This window comes from Camarhynchus parvulus, chromosome 14, assembly GCF_901933205.1.
Source record: "Camarhynchus parvulus chromosome 14, STF_HiC, whole genome shotgun sequence".
NCBI classification, from domain to species: domain Eukaryota; kingdom Metazoa; phylum Chordata; class Aves; order Passeriformes; family Thraupidae; genus Camarhynchus; species Camarhynchus parvulus.
In genome coordinates, this window is record NC_044584.1 from 14,713,640 (window position 1) to 14,733,825 (window position 20,186).

The 20,186-nt window shown below is 46.3% G+C and overlaps 1 protein-coding gene across 2 annotated transcripts in view; it reads left to right on the forward strand.

Moving 5' to 3' along the window:
- The window catches only part of CARHSP1 (calcium regulated heat stable protein 1), a 37,481-nt gene that overhangs the window by 3,629 nt on the left and 13,666 nt on the right, over positions 1-20,186 (forward strand). For both annotated transcript variants that reach the window (XM_030957954.1, XM_030957955.1), the window contains exons 2-3: positions 13,934-14,129; positions 17,777-17,899. In XM_030957954.1, the coding sequence (XP_030813814.1) occupies positions 13,954-14,129; positions 17,777-17,899 (299 nt within the window). In that variant the 5' untranslated portion in view covers positions 13,934-13,953. The remainder of the gene's footprint in view (positions 1-13,933; positions 14,130-17,776; positions 17,900-20,186) is intronic.

The window sequence follows — 20,186 nt, forward strand, 5'->3', positions numbered from 1 at the left end:
TGACGCTTTCTTTGTCTCTGCATTGTGCGGGAAGACACTTGGCTTTCGTTTCTGTCATTTTTGGGGCATGTGGAGCGCACTAAAGTGGTGTGTTTGCCCCCCTGAGGGAAGCTGTGCAATCCCATGTGAGTCAGATCCATCTGCCCAGGCTTGGCTGGAGTGCCCCGGGGTAGGTGGGGTGTGGGTGCTGCCCGGGAGCCTGAGCTGGCTCTAATGGACAGGCTTCAGCAGCTTGCAAACCCCTCCTGCCTCGCTGAATCAGCTTCATCCCCGTGGTTCCTCCGGTGCTACAATCCTACTGATGGATTCCAGGGCTTTGCTGGTTCTTTATTTGCCACTGGTTTGCACAGCAGCTTTTTTCCTTTGGGTCGATTTAAAATACAGATAGATAAATATATATATATAACAAAGTAGCCTATCCAATCTTTAAAAAATAACGATTGTCTTGGGTGTAATGCCACTCGCGTTGAGGTTCTTGCATTATTAATGCAATTTGGAAACTGAATAGACGTCTAAAGAAAATGAACATTAAATTTTTGACCCATGGTGCGAGTGTTAGGCTCTGCTCACCTTGAGTTGTGTATTTCTGCAGGGAGGAGCTGGTGATAGGGTCAAGGTCTCAACAGATGTTTAAATAAGGCTGTTTCAAGGACAGCAATTAAGAATTTGGCCTTTGGGTGCTTGCCCAGCTGTCTGGGCAATAATTGCTGGCCTGTGTACTTCTTGCCCAGCACTGGGATCTGGGAAGGTAAACCTGGACTTGAGCTGCAGCCTCCCAGTGATCAGACAGCAGAGGGGTGAAGGCACAAGGAGAACAAAACAACCTGCAGTTAAATCCCTGGAGGGTTGTGAACTGCAAGTGAGGGCTCTATTACCTCTCTCTGGAAAAAGCAAGCAGGCCTGTGTGCACCACGTGTTCCTTACCCCAATGGCTCCATGCCTGATCTGATCACAGAGCGCTTTGTGCGGGACCAAGGAAAACAGAGAACCTTGACCTGGTATTTCCTCTGGAATATTAAACCTTGCTGGTCCTGTGCCATGTCTCATGAGCAGCACATGACTGGGAAGTGACAGAGCACTAAGAGTTAAGGCTGGTCCCGAGGAGGGAACCAAAGTGTGTGCTGGTGTTATCCAGGTGGGAGCTTGTGTGCCAAAGTGCTGGGACTGCCTGGGAGCTGAAGCCAGGCTGGATGGGCACTGATGGGGCTGCAGCCAGGAGGTTCCAGAGGAGCATGGCCAGTGTGGGGAGAGCTCCCACAGCACGCTGGCAGAGCCTCTAGCAAAGGGTCTGTCCTGCTCAGCCACTTGTCACATCAACCATGGTCTACTTGTCCCATGGTGGAGGACAGGCTGCAGCTGCAATTGCAGATCTTGGTGACTAACAGCAAAACCAAAACATGAAATTGCTGAGAATTGGAGTGGGAACCTGTGCTTCCAAAGGACTGTTTATCAGTTGGCTGTTTGCAGGAGATTTGCAGCCCATTCAGCATCTGATGTTCGCCATGGCTTCCCAGAGCTGGTTTTGGGCAGGGTGGGAGGCATGGTGACTTCTCTGCCATGGGCTGTTCCTCCAGGCACAACTCTGTTTTCCAGGAGTGCTGCTTTTCCCAAGGTTTCAAATTCTTTGCCATTTGCTATTTAAGAAAATGACCAGACAAAGACTAGACTGTGTCCAGGAAATAAACATTTAATCTTGCCTGTCCAGTGGGGGAGGAATTTTCTTTTTATGTCAGTCCTGGTTTAATGTTTGGTTTGTTTACGTCGCACAGCCAGTCACGCTGATGGAGGCCCTCTGGCAAAATGGACTATATTGTTTTATGAGCTCCTGCCTTCTCAGTGCTTCTTGTCTGCTGCCTTTCCCTTCATGATATGACTTCAGAAGGCTGGTCAAAGGCATTTGCTTGTTTTCAGTTACATCAGTTATTTGATAAAAGTAAGTCTTGGTCGTGATTTCAACTTGTCAATTTCTTAAAAGGGTAAATGAAACTGCCAGAAAGCAACGTCAAAGAATTTCCTGTTTACAAAATTTACGCCTGTTGCTGGAGTGTAAATACACATTAAATCCATGATTTGGAGCTTCTCACCCTGCTCATCAAGGCACTGCCTTTCTGTGCAGTGGCAGGTCCAGAACAGGAGTTCTGCTGATCTCAGCTAAGAAAGGCAAAATTTACTCAACTGTGAAGATTGTGACTTTATATTCTCCAATATTTGAAGAAAATCTAGCAATGAGAATTATGAAACATGTGATGGCCTTTTCATGGAGCCTCTTTGTGATGGAGTAGTGTGTTCTTCATTTTACAGGTAGGGGAGACAGTAAATAGAGTGAATATCGATTTTCTGCTATACAGAAAGTGTGTTTGAATCTTACAGAGGTCTCAGTTTCCGAATAAACATGTTCTCTTTTTTTTTTCCTATGCAGAAAGGTGGTTTTTCCCTATCCTGGGAACTGTGTCAGTCCCAGAAATTATTCTCACCAATGTTTAGGACATCAGGAGTAGAAGGAGTATTTAATATACTTAAATATTTGTGCAGTTCCACTGTTTTCTGATAATTATTTTTTTACATTGATTTTTTCTTCCTGTACCAGCCTTAGACAAACATGGTCTCTGTCCCTGGGGGTGTGTGATCCACTGCAGTATCTTTTACCCATGGCAGCAGGGATTTCAGGACAGGAACTCACTGCTGGAACCCACTCCAGGCTGAATCTGGCAGAGCTGCTGCCCAGGCACTGCCAGCAGCATCTCAGCATCATGATGTCACCATGCTGCTGCCTGCACTGCCCATTTTTCACAAGCTCACCTTCCCTTCCATCCCTCAAGCTCTTCAGGTAGACAAACCTCACCTGAAAAACATCCCAGAGGAATAAAATTAGAGACAAAGGTAGTGCAGAGCTGTCTCAGCACTTAGCACAGCCCCATGGGGACAAAGTGGTTTTGCTGGACACTCACTAGACTGGTACAGCTGGGGTCTGGGATTTTAATCAAATTTGTTCTTGAACATTGCAGTGTGGCTGCATTGCCTGTTCCCTGGCATGGATCCTGAGGAGGAGCCCTCTCTGGTACCCCATGATGTGGAGCTGTGCAGTCTGGGCTCTCCTGGCCAGCAGGACCAGGGTGAACCCACGAGATGTGCATGCACTACCATGACATGGCTTGTTCTGGACCTGGGGCTTGTTCCTGAGGCAGGCAGACCCTGAGGATCCTTAGCTGTGTAACACTGGGTTTCACACAAAGCATCGCTCTAAGATAAAAATATGTAAGATAAAAATAACAAAGGCACTGTTAAATATATCCCTGTCTTTGTTTCTTTACTGATCTCACATCTCTCTTGGTAGTGGCTCTGGCCCAGTTTTGTAAGGTCATGTAGCTATTAGCATGCGGCTAAACAGGTAAATTGAATCAAAACAATCCTTCATAAAGGCATTCACTGCTGCTCCTGTGTGCAGTGTTTGCTCTGCTTGTGTGTCCCATTCCCCCTGTGATTGAAGTAGATGCAGTTTTTTGGGGTAGTGATTGCTCTAACAGAAAACTTTAGTACAATTTTCTATTAAACATGTGCTTCTATGTGGAGGTTTAGTTTTATACTTGAAGAATGTACATGCCTCAAGATTTGCTTGGTTTTTTTCAACTATAACACTTGATTTTTACCTTGCCTGAAAAGCTTGAGTTGCCCCTTTGTGATATTTGCTGGGTCCCCAGGATGAAGGAGGAATTGATGAATCTGACTCCATGTTCTTAGAAGGCTAGTTTATTATTTTATGATATTATACTAAAGAATGCTATATTAAAACTATACTGAAGAGTAGAGAAAGGATACAGACAGAAGGTTTAACAAGAATGATAATAAAAAAACTCATGACTGATTCCTCAGAGTCTGACAAACCTGATGGTGATTGGTCATTAAGTAAAAACAATTCACATGAAACCAATCAAACATGCACCTGTTGGTAAACAATCTCCAGCCACATTCCAAAGCAGCAAAACAGGGAGAAGCAAATGAGATAATATTGTTTTTTCTCTGAGGCATCTCATCTTCCCAGGAGAAGAAATTGTGGCGAAGGGATTTTTCAGAAGATGTGACAGTGACACTCCTTCTCTTGCTGTGGTCTGTGTTGGCTTTTAAGCACTAGCACAGCAGCCACAAACAACACAAAAACAGTGTCTGTGGTTCTGGACAGCTCTGTCCTACCCAGCACAGCACTGGAACTCACAGAGCAGTGAATAGTTTTGTTATGTGTAAGTAGGCACGAAATGCAGCCCCGCACACGTGCCCGTGCTGGCTCTGCGGTTTTGCAGCCACTGCAGCACAGTGTGACTCCTTCTGCCATTGCTGAGAGCACAGGCTGGATGTGCTGAGCCAGAAAGACTGGTTTGTGCACACAGGATAATCAGGGAGGCCAATCACACTCCCCACAGGCCCATTTCCCCATGTGTTGCCTGCTGGCTGGACTAGGGGTACTATAAGCATTTTTGAGACTTAAAAAGAATTTTTTCCCTACAACTCTAAAGTGCATCATCAGTGGCGTTTTCCAAGCTGCCATATGAGAGGATGTGATGGAGGGTGTGTAGCAGCCAGAGGATTTGGGGTGTTTATTGGGGTGGCTGGTGTCCCTGGAGCAGCTCTGGAGGCTGTGAGCTGTGGGGTGTGCTCTGGATGCATCACAGGTCTGACTGCACGTGTAGGGGCTGACTGTCAGCGCAGCAGATCACACAGAGCTCTGTGAACCAGCAGCTGGCAGTGGGGATAGGTGTGCTGCCAGGACTGAGCAGCTCTGTGAGCTAAAATGCAGCATTTTCTGTTCAGCCAAGGGGTTTGGTTTTCTATGTTAGCTTACATATTCTCTGTTCCACATGTCGTTTGGTTATGTAAGAAAACCCAGACCTGTGCAATGTGTATATTTATGTAATTCTTATCCTATAGACTTCAGTTAAACATATTAAGGCAGTTTCAGCTGAGAGTTAAGAGGTAACCATTAGTTTTACACTGTTGATGCAGCACTTGCCTCCTGCTGGAGCATGAGGACACTGAGAGGGGTCTCGGGGTCACAAGCACAAACTTGTGTACAGCATGGTGAGATATACTGGAAATTGTGTTGAGGGATGTAATGGAGGGAAGAAAAAACAGAAATGCTGTTGTTAAGTGGGCCTGTGATCTTTAAACATCCATCTATCTATCTATCTATCTGTCCGTCCGTCCATCTGTCCGTCCATCCATCTGTCCATCCATCTATCTATAAATTTTTCCATTAAACTTTAGGTCTGTCATCCCATCAGACGCAGAGCATTTTCTGTTTCTTAAAGTATTTCAGTCAATTTTGTATCTTTTGGCCATTACTTGATATTGATGTAGGTTCATCATTCTGTCTCCATCACAAATTTTTTGTTTAATTGATTTCTGAGTGATCTTTTTGAAACAGACCCAAGTTGTTAGCCTGGGATGCTTAAAAATATGCATAGAAATTGTCAGGCAGTGAGACTGGGATGTGGTCTGTGCATTGGGAGAACCAGAAATTAGAGCCTGGCCTGTCCAAAAGGGCATCTGGGGTCTCTGGGTGCCTCACAGAGCTGGTGTGAGGATCAAGCTGGTTTTGAGTGGTTTCTGACTCTGTACCCTGCCAACAGCATCTTGCTGCAATGCTGGCAGATGAAATACTCTCAGAGGATTTATTTTTTTCCTTGCCAATACACGTATGCCTCATAAATTTCCATGGTTATAGATCTCTGTAATGTGAACTGTTTTCCCCTATTGGAAATGTTGATTAGGGAGGAAACACAGTGAACTAATTGTTCTGAGTAACACTTGAGCCACATAAATATTTCAGGGGATTTCAGTAGCCTTAAAAGGCTCAAAGTTGCACATGAACAAACTTAACCACAATTGTGCCTGAAGTTTTGTGATGTCAGAGGAGGCTGAAAAGGGGAGAACTTTTCAAAAGTGCGTAGGGATTTACATATGTATAACTTCTTTGTAATAGTATGACACTGCATAACCCATTTGCCTTGTAGATGAGCTTTAAGATGCTTAAACACAAGACACATGAGAGATTTTCATGTTCTGGTATAAATATTTTCTGCCAATGTGGAATAAATCCTGGAATAAATTCACAGAGGATGCTCCAGCGTGGAAGCAATGGCGGAGGGAAATCTTCAGACTTGCAAAAACACTGAAGGCAGAGCTGGGTTCCAAAGCTGGAGAGCAACCACTGGAAGGGACAGAAAGTTCCCTTTTCAGCCATATATTGTGTTTTGTCTGGGAAACACATCAGCTCACTGTGACTGAGCATGGTAACAAGTTTAGGATGAGATATATGAAGTGTTGCCTCTGCCATCCCAGAGCCGAGTTCCCAGCCCTGGCTAATGGAGGAGTGATGAAGGCAGCAGGAACTTGGAGTGACCAGCACAATGGTTCTGTGCTGGGGACAATAAAACATTGAATAGATAATATCAGCTTTCTGGCCCAAACCAGGCAACTGGTTGACAAAGCTAAATCTTCAGAAATATTTAATACTAGTGGGGTTTATTGTCTAAGAAAGAGTCATGGCAGCCATTCAAGTGACAAAGTGGGGAGTGTTTTGTTTTAAAAAGGCACAAGGTTTTTCATTTGTGCTTGGAAACTTAAAGGGGAGTGGGGCAGGATCACCAGAAACAGCTTGTAACTATTCTTGCTCTCTATCCTCTTTATGTCACTTCTGCTAGAAAATTTAAAGTTTGGTTTATGAATAAGTCCATACAACCTTTCTTGTGTGCTCCTCTAAGCTAATGCTTTTCCCCATTTGTTTCTTTACATATTACTTTTCCCTTCCCTCTCCTTTTCTAGTTTGCTGTTGCTTTTGGTCTCACTGTCCTTTCTTAATTTCCCTGTAAAAAGGGCCTCTCCTCACAGTCCACTAAAAGGAGTGGAGGCCCTTTATCATAGACAGTTAAGCTGTGGGATTCCTTGCCACAGGATACTGCAGAGGTTAAAAGATTATATGAGCTCAGGAAGGACCTGAAAAATCTCCTAGGAGTTTATTAAATACCACTAGGCAACCTTTAGTTTGCCTTTTCTTTAAATGAGAATGCAGGAAAGGTGTTGAGAGTAAGCACCACCGTGCATTCACCTTGTATTTAACTCTGACCTGGGCAGCCTCACCTGGCTACCAGTGTTGGATCAAGTAAAGTCATCCTGATGTTCCCCGGCTTTACTGCAAGGGTCCTTTGGGATCTGCCTTCACACTTCCCTGTACCCTTATCACAGCTCTGTGGAGACTGGGGACACCAACACTGGTTCCTGGGGGTGAGCTCTTGTGTCCTTGGCTTCAGGGAAGGAGCACCTGGGCTGGAGCTGGGCTTTGGGAGTTGGTGTCTGTGCTTCTGCTCTGGGTTCTGGCACTGGGAGTGGCTGGCAGTGGCTTTGGGAGCAGCTGGGCACTGCTGTGACAGGGTGTCCCAGCCAGCAGTGGCTTTGGGAGCAGCTGGGCAGTGCAGTGACATGGTGTCCCAGCCAGCAGTGGCTTTGGGAGCAGCTGGGCACTGCTGTGACAGGGTGTCCCAGCCAGCAGTGGCTTTGGGAGCAGCTGGGCACTGCTGTGACAAGGTGTCCCAGCCAGCAGTGGCTTTGGGAGCAGCTGGGCAGTGCTGTGACAGGGTGTCCCTGCTGCCACAGGAACAGCCAGGGCTGGAGCCTGGCAGCTCACCCAGCAGGCAGCTGGCAGACCAAAAGCCAGGCAGGATGCTGGGCATCTCTCCCCAGGCTGGGGCTGGCTCAGTGCCCCTGGCTGTGCTGTGGGCACAGGGATGGGTGTGCCAGCCCATCCCACAGGGCACTGCCACCTGCCTGGTTGGTGACAGCCTGTGGTATCCTGCTCAGGTGAGAATCCCCCTTTTCCTGCTGTCATTTAAATACTTCATTACATTAGCCAATACTACAGGTGCATAGCAAATTAAGTCACTGGGCAACACTTGCACCTAATTGCCGCCATCATCATCTTCAACTACCATCTTCATCTTTGCCTGGAGAGCTCCCAGAGGAGGATGGAACCTGTCACTGCTTGTCCAGGCTCACCATGAGCTGGGGAAAGCTTACCACCTCCTGCAATCTGTTCTTTAAACAAAAGGAGCTAGAAAATGAGTTTTTATAAGCAAACTGAGGGCTTGGGGTTCTCCTGTGAGAGAGTGTGAGGGAAGGAGTGCTGTCTTTGGGACAGCTCCGTGCCATGTCCTGAGGAACTTGCCTTACCACTGTTCTGCTCCCACTGAAGTACCTTTTTACAAGGGGCAGGATGGACGCTGGTCCTTCCCATGTGATTGTGCACCCTCTGTCCCCACGGCAGCTGACAGTGCATCTGTTCCAGCCTCCTGTGCTCACTGACCAGTGGAGAACCCTGGCTAGCTCTGCTCAGCTTGGAGCAACAAGTTTGTGCATTATCAATACTGGATTTCCAGTGAGAGAGGACCCTGATTTTTTGTATTTTTGATAAAATGAGCCACAGGATATCACCATATATCCTTCAGTATAATACTAAACCAGTTGAAACGTGTACTTAATCGGACTAACCACTCAGTTCCTTCACCTAAACTTTTTTAGAGCTTTCATGAACAGCAGAAAACATGGGACTGCAGGAAGTCTTCATCTCTGTCAATGGGATGTGTAGGCTGCTGATGACTGAGTTCCTCCCCATTCCTCTTTGTGATCACTGCTGTGCAGGGTGGGTTTGTGCTGCCTGAGCAGCATTTCCTTCAGACACAGACACTACTCACTGCACGAGCAGAAGGGCACCCCCAGCATCTGGAGATGTGTTCAGTGTTCAGTGCTGAGATTGCTTGGAAATAGCTGCTACTGTTTGTAAACTAAACCCTGGTTTAATCCAAATTAATTTGTACACCCAAACAAGCTATAGGAATTTTCCTTGTTGTATTTTGCTTACCTTATAATTAGACTTTTACTGGACATGTCCTGGTCTCCATTAAGTGACAAATCACTCCAATGTGTGGGCACTCTGCAGCCTCCAAGCGCATCATGCTTAACCATAATCCTCTGTGACATGTCACATGCATGTTGCAACTCCTCTGAGTTTCAGTGCTAATTGAAATACCAGTATTAATTGTGGAAAGTTAGTCATGCAGGCTGAGCTGGAAGGGGAAGCTCTTGGAAGCTGTTTCGTAACTGTTTGTGTTTTGTAAGTACTTCACCCTGAGGTGCAGGGGCAGTGCTGGGATCCTTGTGTGCACGGGGTCCCAGTGCCACAAAGTGCTCTGGAAGGAGCCCCAGGGAGGAGCAGTGCTGTGGCTGGTGCTCAGGCACCTCAGAGAGGGACGTGGGAGCTGCTCTAGGACTGGGGACACCCTCAGTCCCTCACCTTTATCAGGACATGGAGCAGGGAGTCCTGGTGCCTTCAATCTCTCAGAGATGGGAGCAAGGGGCTGTGGATTTTCTTGCTGAGAAGAGGTTTTCTGGGTGTTAGCAGAAGAGCAGGTGGAGCTGAGGGGTTTATCCTTGGAGAAGGAAAGAAACGCAGCTGCACAGAATAAATGTGGAAACCAGGATGTTTAAAAGTGAAAATTTAAAAAAACATAAGCAGAGTTTCTGGTGTTGTTTCTAAATCCAGGAAAAGCCCAGAAAACAATTAGATTTTCAGATGTCTTTTAGACATATTTTTCAGATTCCTTTTAGAGACTGGAATGAAAGAGATCTTGCAGAACCTGCATCTGAAAGCAGCTGTTCTTGGGGAGCCTTGTTCTGTCTTTGAGAAAAACCCTCATTTTCCAGGCAAACGTAGCCAGTGCTGTCCTGTTCTTGGACCATTGTGGTACCATCTGAAAGCAGCTCCCCCAGGCAGGCCATTTCCAGACTAAGGAGGCCAGAAAGAGCATTTTGTGCATGCTGGAGCACTGAAGGATGCAGAGCAATGTTCCCTGGGGATGTTCACTGGAGGTGTTGCAGTCTGTGATGTGAAAAAGAAACCATTCGTAGATGGAGAGATTTCATGGAGCCTGCCACCCTGCCATATCCATTTGGACTATTTCCAGGCATTTACATGAATTAAAAGTGAGACAAGATTTCTGTGGTAGTGTTCTGCTGGTCAGAATGGATAACTTCCCCAAATCTGCTATTTTTAGGATATTCCTAGAGGTATGAGGCAGACTTTAAGAGAAATAGGATTTATAGATATATAGAGAAATTATGGTGACATTTATATACCCCCAATCTTATTACTTCAATCGCTTTTAAAAGTTATTTTTCATGGAGAATTTCAGAAATTTCTCCTGCATGTATTGTGCTCTTTGTAGCTCACTTGTTACAGGAGCTTTGTAGGTCGCTTGCTGCAGATGACATTTTGGGGTCTCTTTCTGTACACATTGGCCAATTTTTCTAAAAAAGGAATGTTAAAAAAATATTTTTGCTTTGAAATGTTAAATTAGTCTACTTTTGCCATGATGCTACTGTAATTAATTTTATTTATATTCCAGTTCGGTGCATTCCTAAACATAAATATTTAAAAAAAATCACATTGGAGAAAGATAAATGATGCATGTTGAAATATGGGGCGATTTCAGGGTAATGTGGCACGTGGCTGGAGTTTCCTAAAGAGCCTGAAAACATCACCACCCTACGTCATGTTGCATTCACTCTGTAAATCCCTGCAGGCACATGTTTTGCTGGCTCAAGCAGAAGAGAGCTGCTGGCTGTGCTGTCCCTGCTCCCTGGCCTGGCTGGGATCTCACTGCTGGCCTTTCTGCAGTGCTGCCACAGGGGGATGGGTGCTCCTGGCAGCTTGGGGTGCCTGCACTGCTGTTGGGCTTTGTGGGGTGATGTCCTTGCCACGGCCAAGGGGAGGGTGCTGACTGGGCTGGAGGAAAACCAGGGGGTTTCCCTGGTTTCCACCTGATGGATGTGGGTTAGGAGATGTAGGGGGCTTCTGAGAGCTGCAGGAAAGTTTGTTCAGCTAGTCACAGAGTCAAAAAGAGAGGGAGGAATTTGTGGGTGCTGAGGAAGGGCTGCCATCCAACTTCCAGGGGTGATCCTTGATTTACAGGGTGTCAGTTCAGAACCCAGGATAACATCTGGAAAACATCTCTGCAGACTGCTGGTAACTGCCTTAGGAAGGCAAAGCATTTGTGAGGAGGCGGCTGGGAGGGCTGGGGTGTGGGTTTTGTTTTGTTTTGAGTTTTTGCTGTCGGCTTCCTGTGTCAACACTGCCTGGCCTCCAGCTGTGCCTGCGAGTGGGGAGAGTGTCTCTGCTCCTGCAGGAGGGCTGCCAAGGGAAATGAGCCAATCCTGCATCAACAACGACAACAAGTGGCCACACCAGCACGAACTGCAACAGCCCTTGTCTTTGTAAAGGTCCAGATGAGCTGATCCTCTGCCATAGAGGTGGGAGCTGCTGCCATCCTGCTGTACGCACACGGGTCAGCTTGGTCGGTCAGGGTCCCATCCTTCTCACTGTGCCTGGTTTGTACAGCTGGCAGAGAAGCCCAGAGGCAGAGGGACGAGTCAGTGCACTCTCCTGTGCAGGGATGCACCATCCTGCCTGTAGAGCCTGAGCTGCAGCACGGGCTCTGCATCCCCCATGTCCCCACTGGTTGTGGTGGCGGTGAAGCCAAGTGTGGCTGCTGCTCTCTGCCTTCAGCTGTGTGGTTTTGGGTCAGGTCTCACCCAGCTCTGAGCACGATGCAGGGCTCCTGTAATAGAAGTGCTGAGAGTTGAGGCTATTCACCCACCTTTGCCGTGGGCAGAGAACAAAAAGGACATTTGTACAATGACACTGCACTGAATGTTTTACATCGCTGTTTTATTTTATGTGTGCGGAGCAGAGGGCACCAAAATAATACAAATGGGAACAATAACATATGGTAGCACACTTCTAACTCCATTTAGTCTTCTTTATTTGTAAATGTTTTTGTGGTTTGTCTGTGTTTTGAAGAAAGGAGGGAAAATTCTGCCTCTCTGGCCTTGTTTGAGGAAGGGGATGGGCAGCACTCTGTGGCTCTGTTGCAGTAGATGGGTGAATACTCTGCATTTTGCTTGTCACCTGACAAGCTGGTTTATATTTAGATGAGGAGAGAAAGCATGTGATTCTAAAAGCTTGTGCCAGCCCATGTGTGCTGAGTTATCAGAATCAGGTTTTAATTGTTTGCTCTTATTTTTCCTGTGACTTACTAGGGCTATGATCCTGCCCTCTCAAACACATTCCTTGAAAGCAAAGTGTCCAGAGAAGAGGGCTTTAGAAAATTGAGACTTCCCCCTGTACCAGCCAGCACAGCAGGTCTATTTTGAGGAGGAGGAAGTTTGGAAAATCCTGACCCTTTGGTGTTATCATCTTGGTCTCTGAGCTGAGCACTGTGCTGTGACACTGGGCAGGGCATTAGCTCATGGGTGACAGATACCATCCATATTTGAAATTCCATCCCGAAAGCTGGGGTTTTGTTCTCAGCTGAGTTGTTCTTGAGAACAGTGAGGAAAGCTCAAGCTGGTAGAGGAGGGAGTATGACTGACTATTCACTTCTATCTTCTGAGCACCCTGAGCAATTAAAGACAAAAGCCTTTGTTCCCTGGTGACTTCATTCTTAAGAAGCCTTTTTAATTTTAGTCTTTATTTTCAGGAAGAGATAATATGGATTTGTCATTGACAAGAAGGCTGCATCTCTCAAATGTCATGTCAAGGATCCACTCCATAATTCATGGGCTGGGGAGTGTGGGTGTCAAGAGGAGGGTGCATAATGGATATGAGAGATTTCAGTTCAATTAAACTGTTGGTCTTAAAGGCAGCTTTTCTTGCCTTTGTGATATTTTCTTGACTCAGATCGCCACATCTTTTTGCTAACTCATCCAGATAACCAGATATTTTTAGTCTTCTTAAGTCAGACTCTAGTGGGTTATTGGTTATTTTTGCAAATCATCTTCCCCTTTCGGTGTGGATGGGGACTTGCATAGTAATATCAGAGCAGTGTTGGTTATTTCCTCTTATTTCTGCCACTGCTGCTGTGAACCATGCATTTGTGTGTGTAGAAGTGCTGCTGCTTCTGATCCTGCTCCTTGCATGGATTCTGGGAGTTCTGCCTGTTGTGTGATGAGATGTATTGCTGTTGGTGCGCTGAGAAGGGCATCTTCTCCCTCCTGGGCTGTAGAACCTGAGCAAGAGCACACCTGAGCCTGCTGGGGGTCTGAATGAAGGTGTGGACTGTTGGCTTCCTAGCTGCTGGGAGATTGTAACAGGCTCAGACCTCCCAAAGGGGATTGCTGGGTCTGCCAGATCTCCCAGGCAGGAGGGATCAGCTCCCCAGGGCTGGCACAGACTCCCAGCTTTGCCTGTGCTTCTTCCCAGGCACAGTAAATCAGCTGTCTGGCTGGCTTAGTCTGAGGGGAATTAAGGAGCACTCCTCTGATTCTCTTCTCACAGTCAGGCTGGAGGTGTTATGAGCTGACAGAGCTGTGTTAATAAGTGAGCAGCAGCAGCAGCGAAGTTATCATGGTGATCACACAGCAAAACCAACCTGCAGCACTGGAGGTGCAGCTTTATCTCAGCATTTCTTCTTCAAGGGCTTCTTTCTTGTGATGTGTGTTTGTGTGCAGGTGTGTGCAACTCCTCTGTGCTGCCTGTGGTCAAAGCCCATCAGTGTGGGAGGTGTGTGGGGCACACCAAGACCAGGAGCTGGGGCTCAGCTGTGCCTCAGGAGCCTGTGAGTAAGGCAGGAGTGAGCAAACACGCTGGTTGTGGAGTAATCTGTTTGCAGAGGAGCTTCCTACTACAGCTGACAAAACTGTGACATTTCAAAAGAAATAAACTTTACAAAACACCAACTCACTGATACAGAGCAGAGCTGGCGGTGGAGCTGTGTCCGTGTGTACGTCTGCAGGAAGTGAGTCACGTTCTTACAAAATCAGCATCACAAATATCTTTGGCATTTATGACAATTCCCGTCTGGGGCTAAATCATATCTCTTCCTCTCTCCAGGCTCTGCTCAGGCCTCAGGAATGTCTTCGGAGCCCAGCTCCTCCTCCTCCTCGCAGCCGTGCCCCGGCTCTGCCGCGCCGCCCAGCTCGCTGCACCTGCCCGAGAGCCGGCGGCCGCGGGAGCGCTCGCCGTCCCCGCTGCGGGGCTACCTGATCCCCAGCCCGCTGCCCACCCGCCGCACCAGGACCTTCTCGGCGTGAGTACTGCCCCGCCGGGCACTGCGGGTGTCACAGCCCGCTCAGAGAGCACGAAAAATGCCTTTTCTCACCGTGGGTTTGTGGGACTTCTTAGAGAGCTGTAGAGAAACAATAACTTATTAGTGTAAACAACCTACAAGTAGTGTTTTCCTGCTCCGTTTTTCTGCTCTTCTCAAAAACTGTTTGTAAGGAAAATATTTTTATTAATTAACCAATCAAGTATTAATTAATTAACCAATCAATGTCAAACCTATCTACAAAATAAGAGAATTTTCGTAGCTATCCATAAAAGAATTGCAATATTCTTTTAACTATCTATAAAAGAACCAGCCAATGTCAAACCTATCTATAAAAGAAGAGAATTTTCATATCTGTCTATAAAAGAGAATTGCAATAATCTTTTAACTATGTATAAAAGAACCAAGCAATGTCAAACCTATCTATAAAAGAAGAGAATTTTCATATCTATCTATAAAAGAAGAGAATTGCAATATTCTTTTAACTATTTATAAAAGAAGAAAAATGTTTTTATTAATTAATCTATCAAGTAGAATATGTCAAACCTATCTATAAAAGGAGAGAAATTTCATATTAAAACTACTGTTCTGCAAACCAACTTTCTAATAAATTTGTATCATTTCTTACTCAACAGTAACAGGACATGGCCAGCAGCCCCTGCACGGGGCTGGAGGGGGCCTGGTGTCTGAAGATGCTTTGAGATGATCTTCTCCAAGAAGTACTAATGCCTTTGGGCTTTCAGTCCAAATGATTTTTAGTTTTTCAATGCTCTGTTTTAGAACAGAGTGTTCAAAGTCACTTGACTCTTTCAGACAAAAGTTTTACAGGGAGGGGAAAATACACCGAGAGCTCTCAAAACAGAGTTTGTTGTCTGAAGCTTTGCTTCACTTCAGACATTGGGTTGTGGCTTCCAGGACCAGTTTGTGTTGGTGCTTCCTTCTCAGATCCAGATTTTTTTTTGGCATGGTCTCCCTTCTAATTGCCCCTGAAGCACTGGACCAAACCTCGCTGGAATTGTTGGGTTTTTTACTCCTGACACCTGTGCTAATGTCATCAAGGTTACATTTTAGGGATGCTCCATCACTTTTCAGAGGAAAGTGTTTCCTTGTTTCCTTTTCTTATTCAGCTTTCATACCTTCATCTGAAGATTGCTCGAATAGACCTGTTAAAGAATATGGGTTATCAGGGTGTGACCCCTGATCTCTTTCTCTAAGGCTTTTTGTATGAGGTTTTCCATGAAACGAGGTAGTATTTGTTGCTTTTTGTAGTGATCTTTCAGCAGAGCTGGCTTTCCCTGAGCTTTCCTGGGGCCCTGTGGTGCTGTGCAGATTCCTGTGAGCCCTGTCCAGAGGGAACCCCTCCCCAGTGCAGCAGCAGCAGATGGTGTGGCCAGGTTTGGCCATTGCAAAGAATTCCCAGTGCCTGTCAGGGGCCTCCCAGTGAGGAGCTGACCTGAAGAAGGCAATGTGGGCTCCTTTGTTCATCTCAGAGCCTTTGAATCTGGGTACAATGTGAACCTTCTGCCACAGCCTTTTATTTCTGTGTGAGGAAGGTCTGGCAGTGCTGAATGAAAGCTGTGGCAGTAAGATCTCAGCCCCACAGTCAGCCTGTTTTGGGCCACTCACTCTGCTTTGTGTGCTTTTCCCCTTTTGCTCCTTGCGGTGTTACCCAGCTCTTTTCTTCCAGAGTTATCCATGAGGATTTAAATAATAAGTCACACTGATGCTTCATATTATTACTTCTGAATTCAAAATGAGGCAAAAAAAACCAAGAGAAGCAGAAGAAAAGTTTATATTTTATCAGTTCCAAAAGCTTTCAAATGCCCTGAGCTTCCTGATGGAAGTAGATTGCTAAAAGGAACATAATTGACTTAATAATTGGGGTTGCCCTTGAAAAGCAAGTCCAAGCTAGCTTGCTTCAGTGCTGTGTTAATAATGAACTCTTTGTAAATCTTCTCAGCTGTTAATCTTAGTTTGGTTCTTACAAAAAGAAAGAATTTGTTACTTGGCTTCCACAGTTCTTTAATCATTAATTAGTGTAGGAATCTTGCTGTATTTGTTTGCCCTGAAAACCAAAATAGCTCTGAATTTTTTGTGTGTGTGTCCTCTTTAAACAAGAGCTCTAGGTGAGCAGTTGTATAAAGAAATGAATGTGACAGGCAGTGGCTTATTATTCAGTGGGATTATTTAATTTTGGTTCACTGGGAGTGGGGGGCCTCATCCCCCACAGTGCCTTATCTCTTTGAAAGATGCAATTGAACTTTAATAGCTTGTTTAGGACAGTGAGTGCTTTTCTGTGTAACAAGCACTTGTGAGGTCAGGTGTGTTGACAGCTTTATAGAGCTGGAAATGAAGTGATTTAATGGAGACTTCTTTCTTTAGCACTTTCAACTACATTTCTTTATTGTTAGTTTGATTTAAGGAACAAAGCTGTTACCATTTTTTAAAAGCAATTTCGTTTAGACTTCAGTAAAATTTGAACATTTGAGAGAGTGGTGTCCAAGTTGCCATGATGCATGTAACCAAATGGCTGTGCTGTCATTGTGTTTGAAGAATTGCACCAAAATCCTCTTCTAACATGGAACCTACTGGATACTCCTGGCATGAAGAAGGTTCTGACCTAGCAGTGCTCACAGTAAACCCCATAATATGTCTAAACCAGTTGGTTTTCATTAATGGAAGTGTTTGAGTGAGTTTGGATCCCTGGAATTTGCACTCAGTGTATTTAATGCAGAAAAGGATTTAACCACACAGTTTTCAGGACAAGTCATTTTTTTTGATGGCATTATTGCAGATTGCAGGTTCTGCAAATGTGTCTCATTTAAAATACTGATCCCATGGCAGTGGAGGAGGAGCTCAGGCATGAGTCTGGCTGTTATACACTACAGCTGGGCTTCACACTTTCTGTGAAATCTCTGAAAGCACAGCACTTAGGTGGACACTGGTACTCCCAAACTCATCAAAGGTAGAAGATTCTTACATTTAGCAGAGATGATTTGTTTTGGTGTTTGATAACACTTGTGTGGAGCCACTTCTCTTTTTTAACTGATTGGGTACAAGTAGGTCCTGCTTCCTTGTGCTTGCTGCAGACAGTTCTCAACTTGGTATAAATAGTTGTGCTAGGGAAATGTCATGGCTCTTTGGTGTGATGAGGTTTTGTTTTTCTCAGATTCATACTTCACCCCTCTCTAGAACAAACACAAAGTGTGCTTGCTGTAGTGAATATACAGTGAATAGTGAATATTGCTAGCTGGCTAGCATGGAGGCAAAGGAGTTGCTGAGATAGTAATTCAGATAACATCTCTGGAAAGCAGGAAGCAAAGGCAGGATGGGTCTGGAAGTGGAAGATTCTTACATTTGGCATGGTGTCTGGAGCAAAACTTGGCCCCGTGATGAAGCAGTTGAATTCAAGATGGCAACTGATGCATTATAGTGCTAGCAAACATCATCTTCATCTGAGTGTCCCTTCCAAAGGCCCCGGGCAGTGCAGTGTGTGGCAGTGAGAGCCGAGTGCTGCTGCAGAGCTCACAGGGAGGGAGGGCTTGGCCACTGTGCCTTCTGCTCAGTGTGCCCTGGTGACAGTGGGAGCGTGCCCAGCCCTGAGCTGCTCTTTGTGCTTCCTCCTGCAGCACGGTGAGAGCCTCGGAGGGGCCCATCTACAAAGGGGTCTGCAAGTGCTTCTGCCGCTCCAAGGGCCACGGCTTCATCACCCCTGCGGACGGAGGGCCCGACATCTTCGTGCACATCTCAGAGTGAGTTCTGGCTCTGTGCCTCTAGCCCCACGCTCCTCTGCACAGAGAAAAGCAAGGCACAACTCTTCCCAAGAATATTCTTACCTCATTTGCTGTGCCTGTGTTTGTGCCAAAGTAGAATGCAATATGGAGATTGTTTACCCAGAGTGATGGTGTTTGTTTCCTTGGCCTGTCAGGGCCAGGTGTGTGTGTGTCAGGACAGTCACTGACAGTCACGAGATTCTGTGCAGTGTGTGCAGAGTTGAGTGCTTGGCAGATTCAGTTTAGATACAATGTAATATAGTATAGAACAATTTAGTATAATAAAGTAATTATTTAGCCTTCTGATAAGGTTGAGTCAGATGCATCATTTCTCTCTCCTCCTTGTCAGGGGTTCCCTGCAAATAAAATATGTGCCCAAGGGGGACTTTGCCTTCATTACCAACTGCTCTCGACATTTCAGACACAATCTGGTTTATAATCTGTCATCCTTACTCCAGCAAAGAGGGGTTATGCAGATGTTACTGGCAGAAATAGATTATGCAGTTCTTTTCCTGTTATTATTATAAATCGGTTGAGTTAAAAACTAGAAGATGATCCTTAAATCTCTTAGAATAAGCTATGAGTTTTGCTCAGACCCAGGAACTTGCATTCACCTGAAGCAAATATTTCATGCAGTGTCTAGTTTTAATGTAAAGATTTATAACACTGAAAATTCACTACTTTTACTTTGCACTGCTTGTACCATTATTAAACTAAAGGTTAATTGCCTTTACTGTTGAGAAAAGTCACACTTTATTACTTCCTTGAATTTATCTAGCTTAGGTTGTGAGCAATTTATAGTTGAAGCTTTCTCTGTTAAAGAGTTCATTAGTGCTTGAACCCTTTTTGTTCTGAACACACTGAGAACCACCCCCTCTGAATTTACCTTTTGATAAACTAAGCAGATAAAGCTTTTTAAGTCCCTTGCTGAGAATTTTTCTCCAGTCTAAGCCAGTCTTTGCAGCATGCTTAGAAAAGAGACTGAAGAATTTAAGCATAATGTTAAGACTATACACTGCACGCACACTTACAGTGTAAGGAGATAAAATCTCCTCCAGTTCTGCTCTGTTTCTCTTTCTGTACATCCCATAATCGCATTAGCCCTTTATCCCCAGCCTTTGCAGAGTTGCTTACCTGCTGTGACCTCAGCATCCTCTGCAGTGTCAAAGTTTGGTGCAGACCCAGCCTGGCATTCCCAGCCGTGGCTGAATTCCTGATTCCTGGATGTGAGGCTCCTGGCTTGGCTGCAGGGCAGCACATCCCCTGGGACAGCCCTGCCTGCCCAGCACATCCCCTGGGACAGCCCTGCCTGCCCAGCACATCCCCTGGGACAGCCCTGCCTGCCCAGGAATGCCCAGCACATCCCCTGGGACAGCCCTGCCTGCCCAGCACACCCCCTGGGACAGCCCTGCCTGCCCAGGAATGCCCAACACACCCCTGGGACAGCCCTGCCTGCCCAGGAATGCCCAGCACATCCCCTGGGACAGCCCTGCCTGCCCAGCACATCCCCTGGGACAGCCCTGCCTGCCCAGGAATGCCCAGCACACCCCCTGGGACAGCCCTGCCTGCCCAGCACACCCCCTGGGACAGCCCTGCCTGCCCAGGAATGCCCAGCACACCCCCTGGGACAGCCCTGCCTGCCCAGGAATGCCCAGCACATCCCCTGGGACAGCCCTGCCTGCCCAGCACATCCCCTGGGACAGCCCTGCCTGCCCAGGAATGCCCAGCACATCCCCTGGGACAGCCCTGCCTGCCCAGCACTCCCCAGCACACCCCACACACTGCCCTTGGTGTTTATGGCCTGGCTAATCTGCAAGGTTTAATGGGCAATTTTAATGTTTGTTCCTAGGCTGGGATGTTGACCAGTGCTGGGGCTGTTGGTCTCTGAGGGTGTGTGTGTTAAGACTGATGTTTATTCTCTTGTAACCTCTTCTAGATCTGCCACCAGTTTTATTTTACCTATTGCTCACAGTATTGACGCTGTATAATCCTTATTTGTTGTTCAGAGTGGTTATCCAGTGGTAAGTCAACAAAAGCCTCACCAAACCCACTCCCACTGCCCCAGCTGTCTTTCCTGGCTGTGTGTGCAGCACGTGTCCTTGGAGAAGGAGCACTTGGCTTTCCTCCAGGTTTCTGGAATGTTGCTGTGCCATGGGCATTGACAGCTCCAAGCCTTGGAGGGCTCATGGGTGCAGATAGGCTCAGTGATCTGACTTGTGTTCAACCCAAGGAAGTGACATGAAAAATCTCCTTTCTCTTTTGTCTA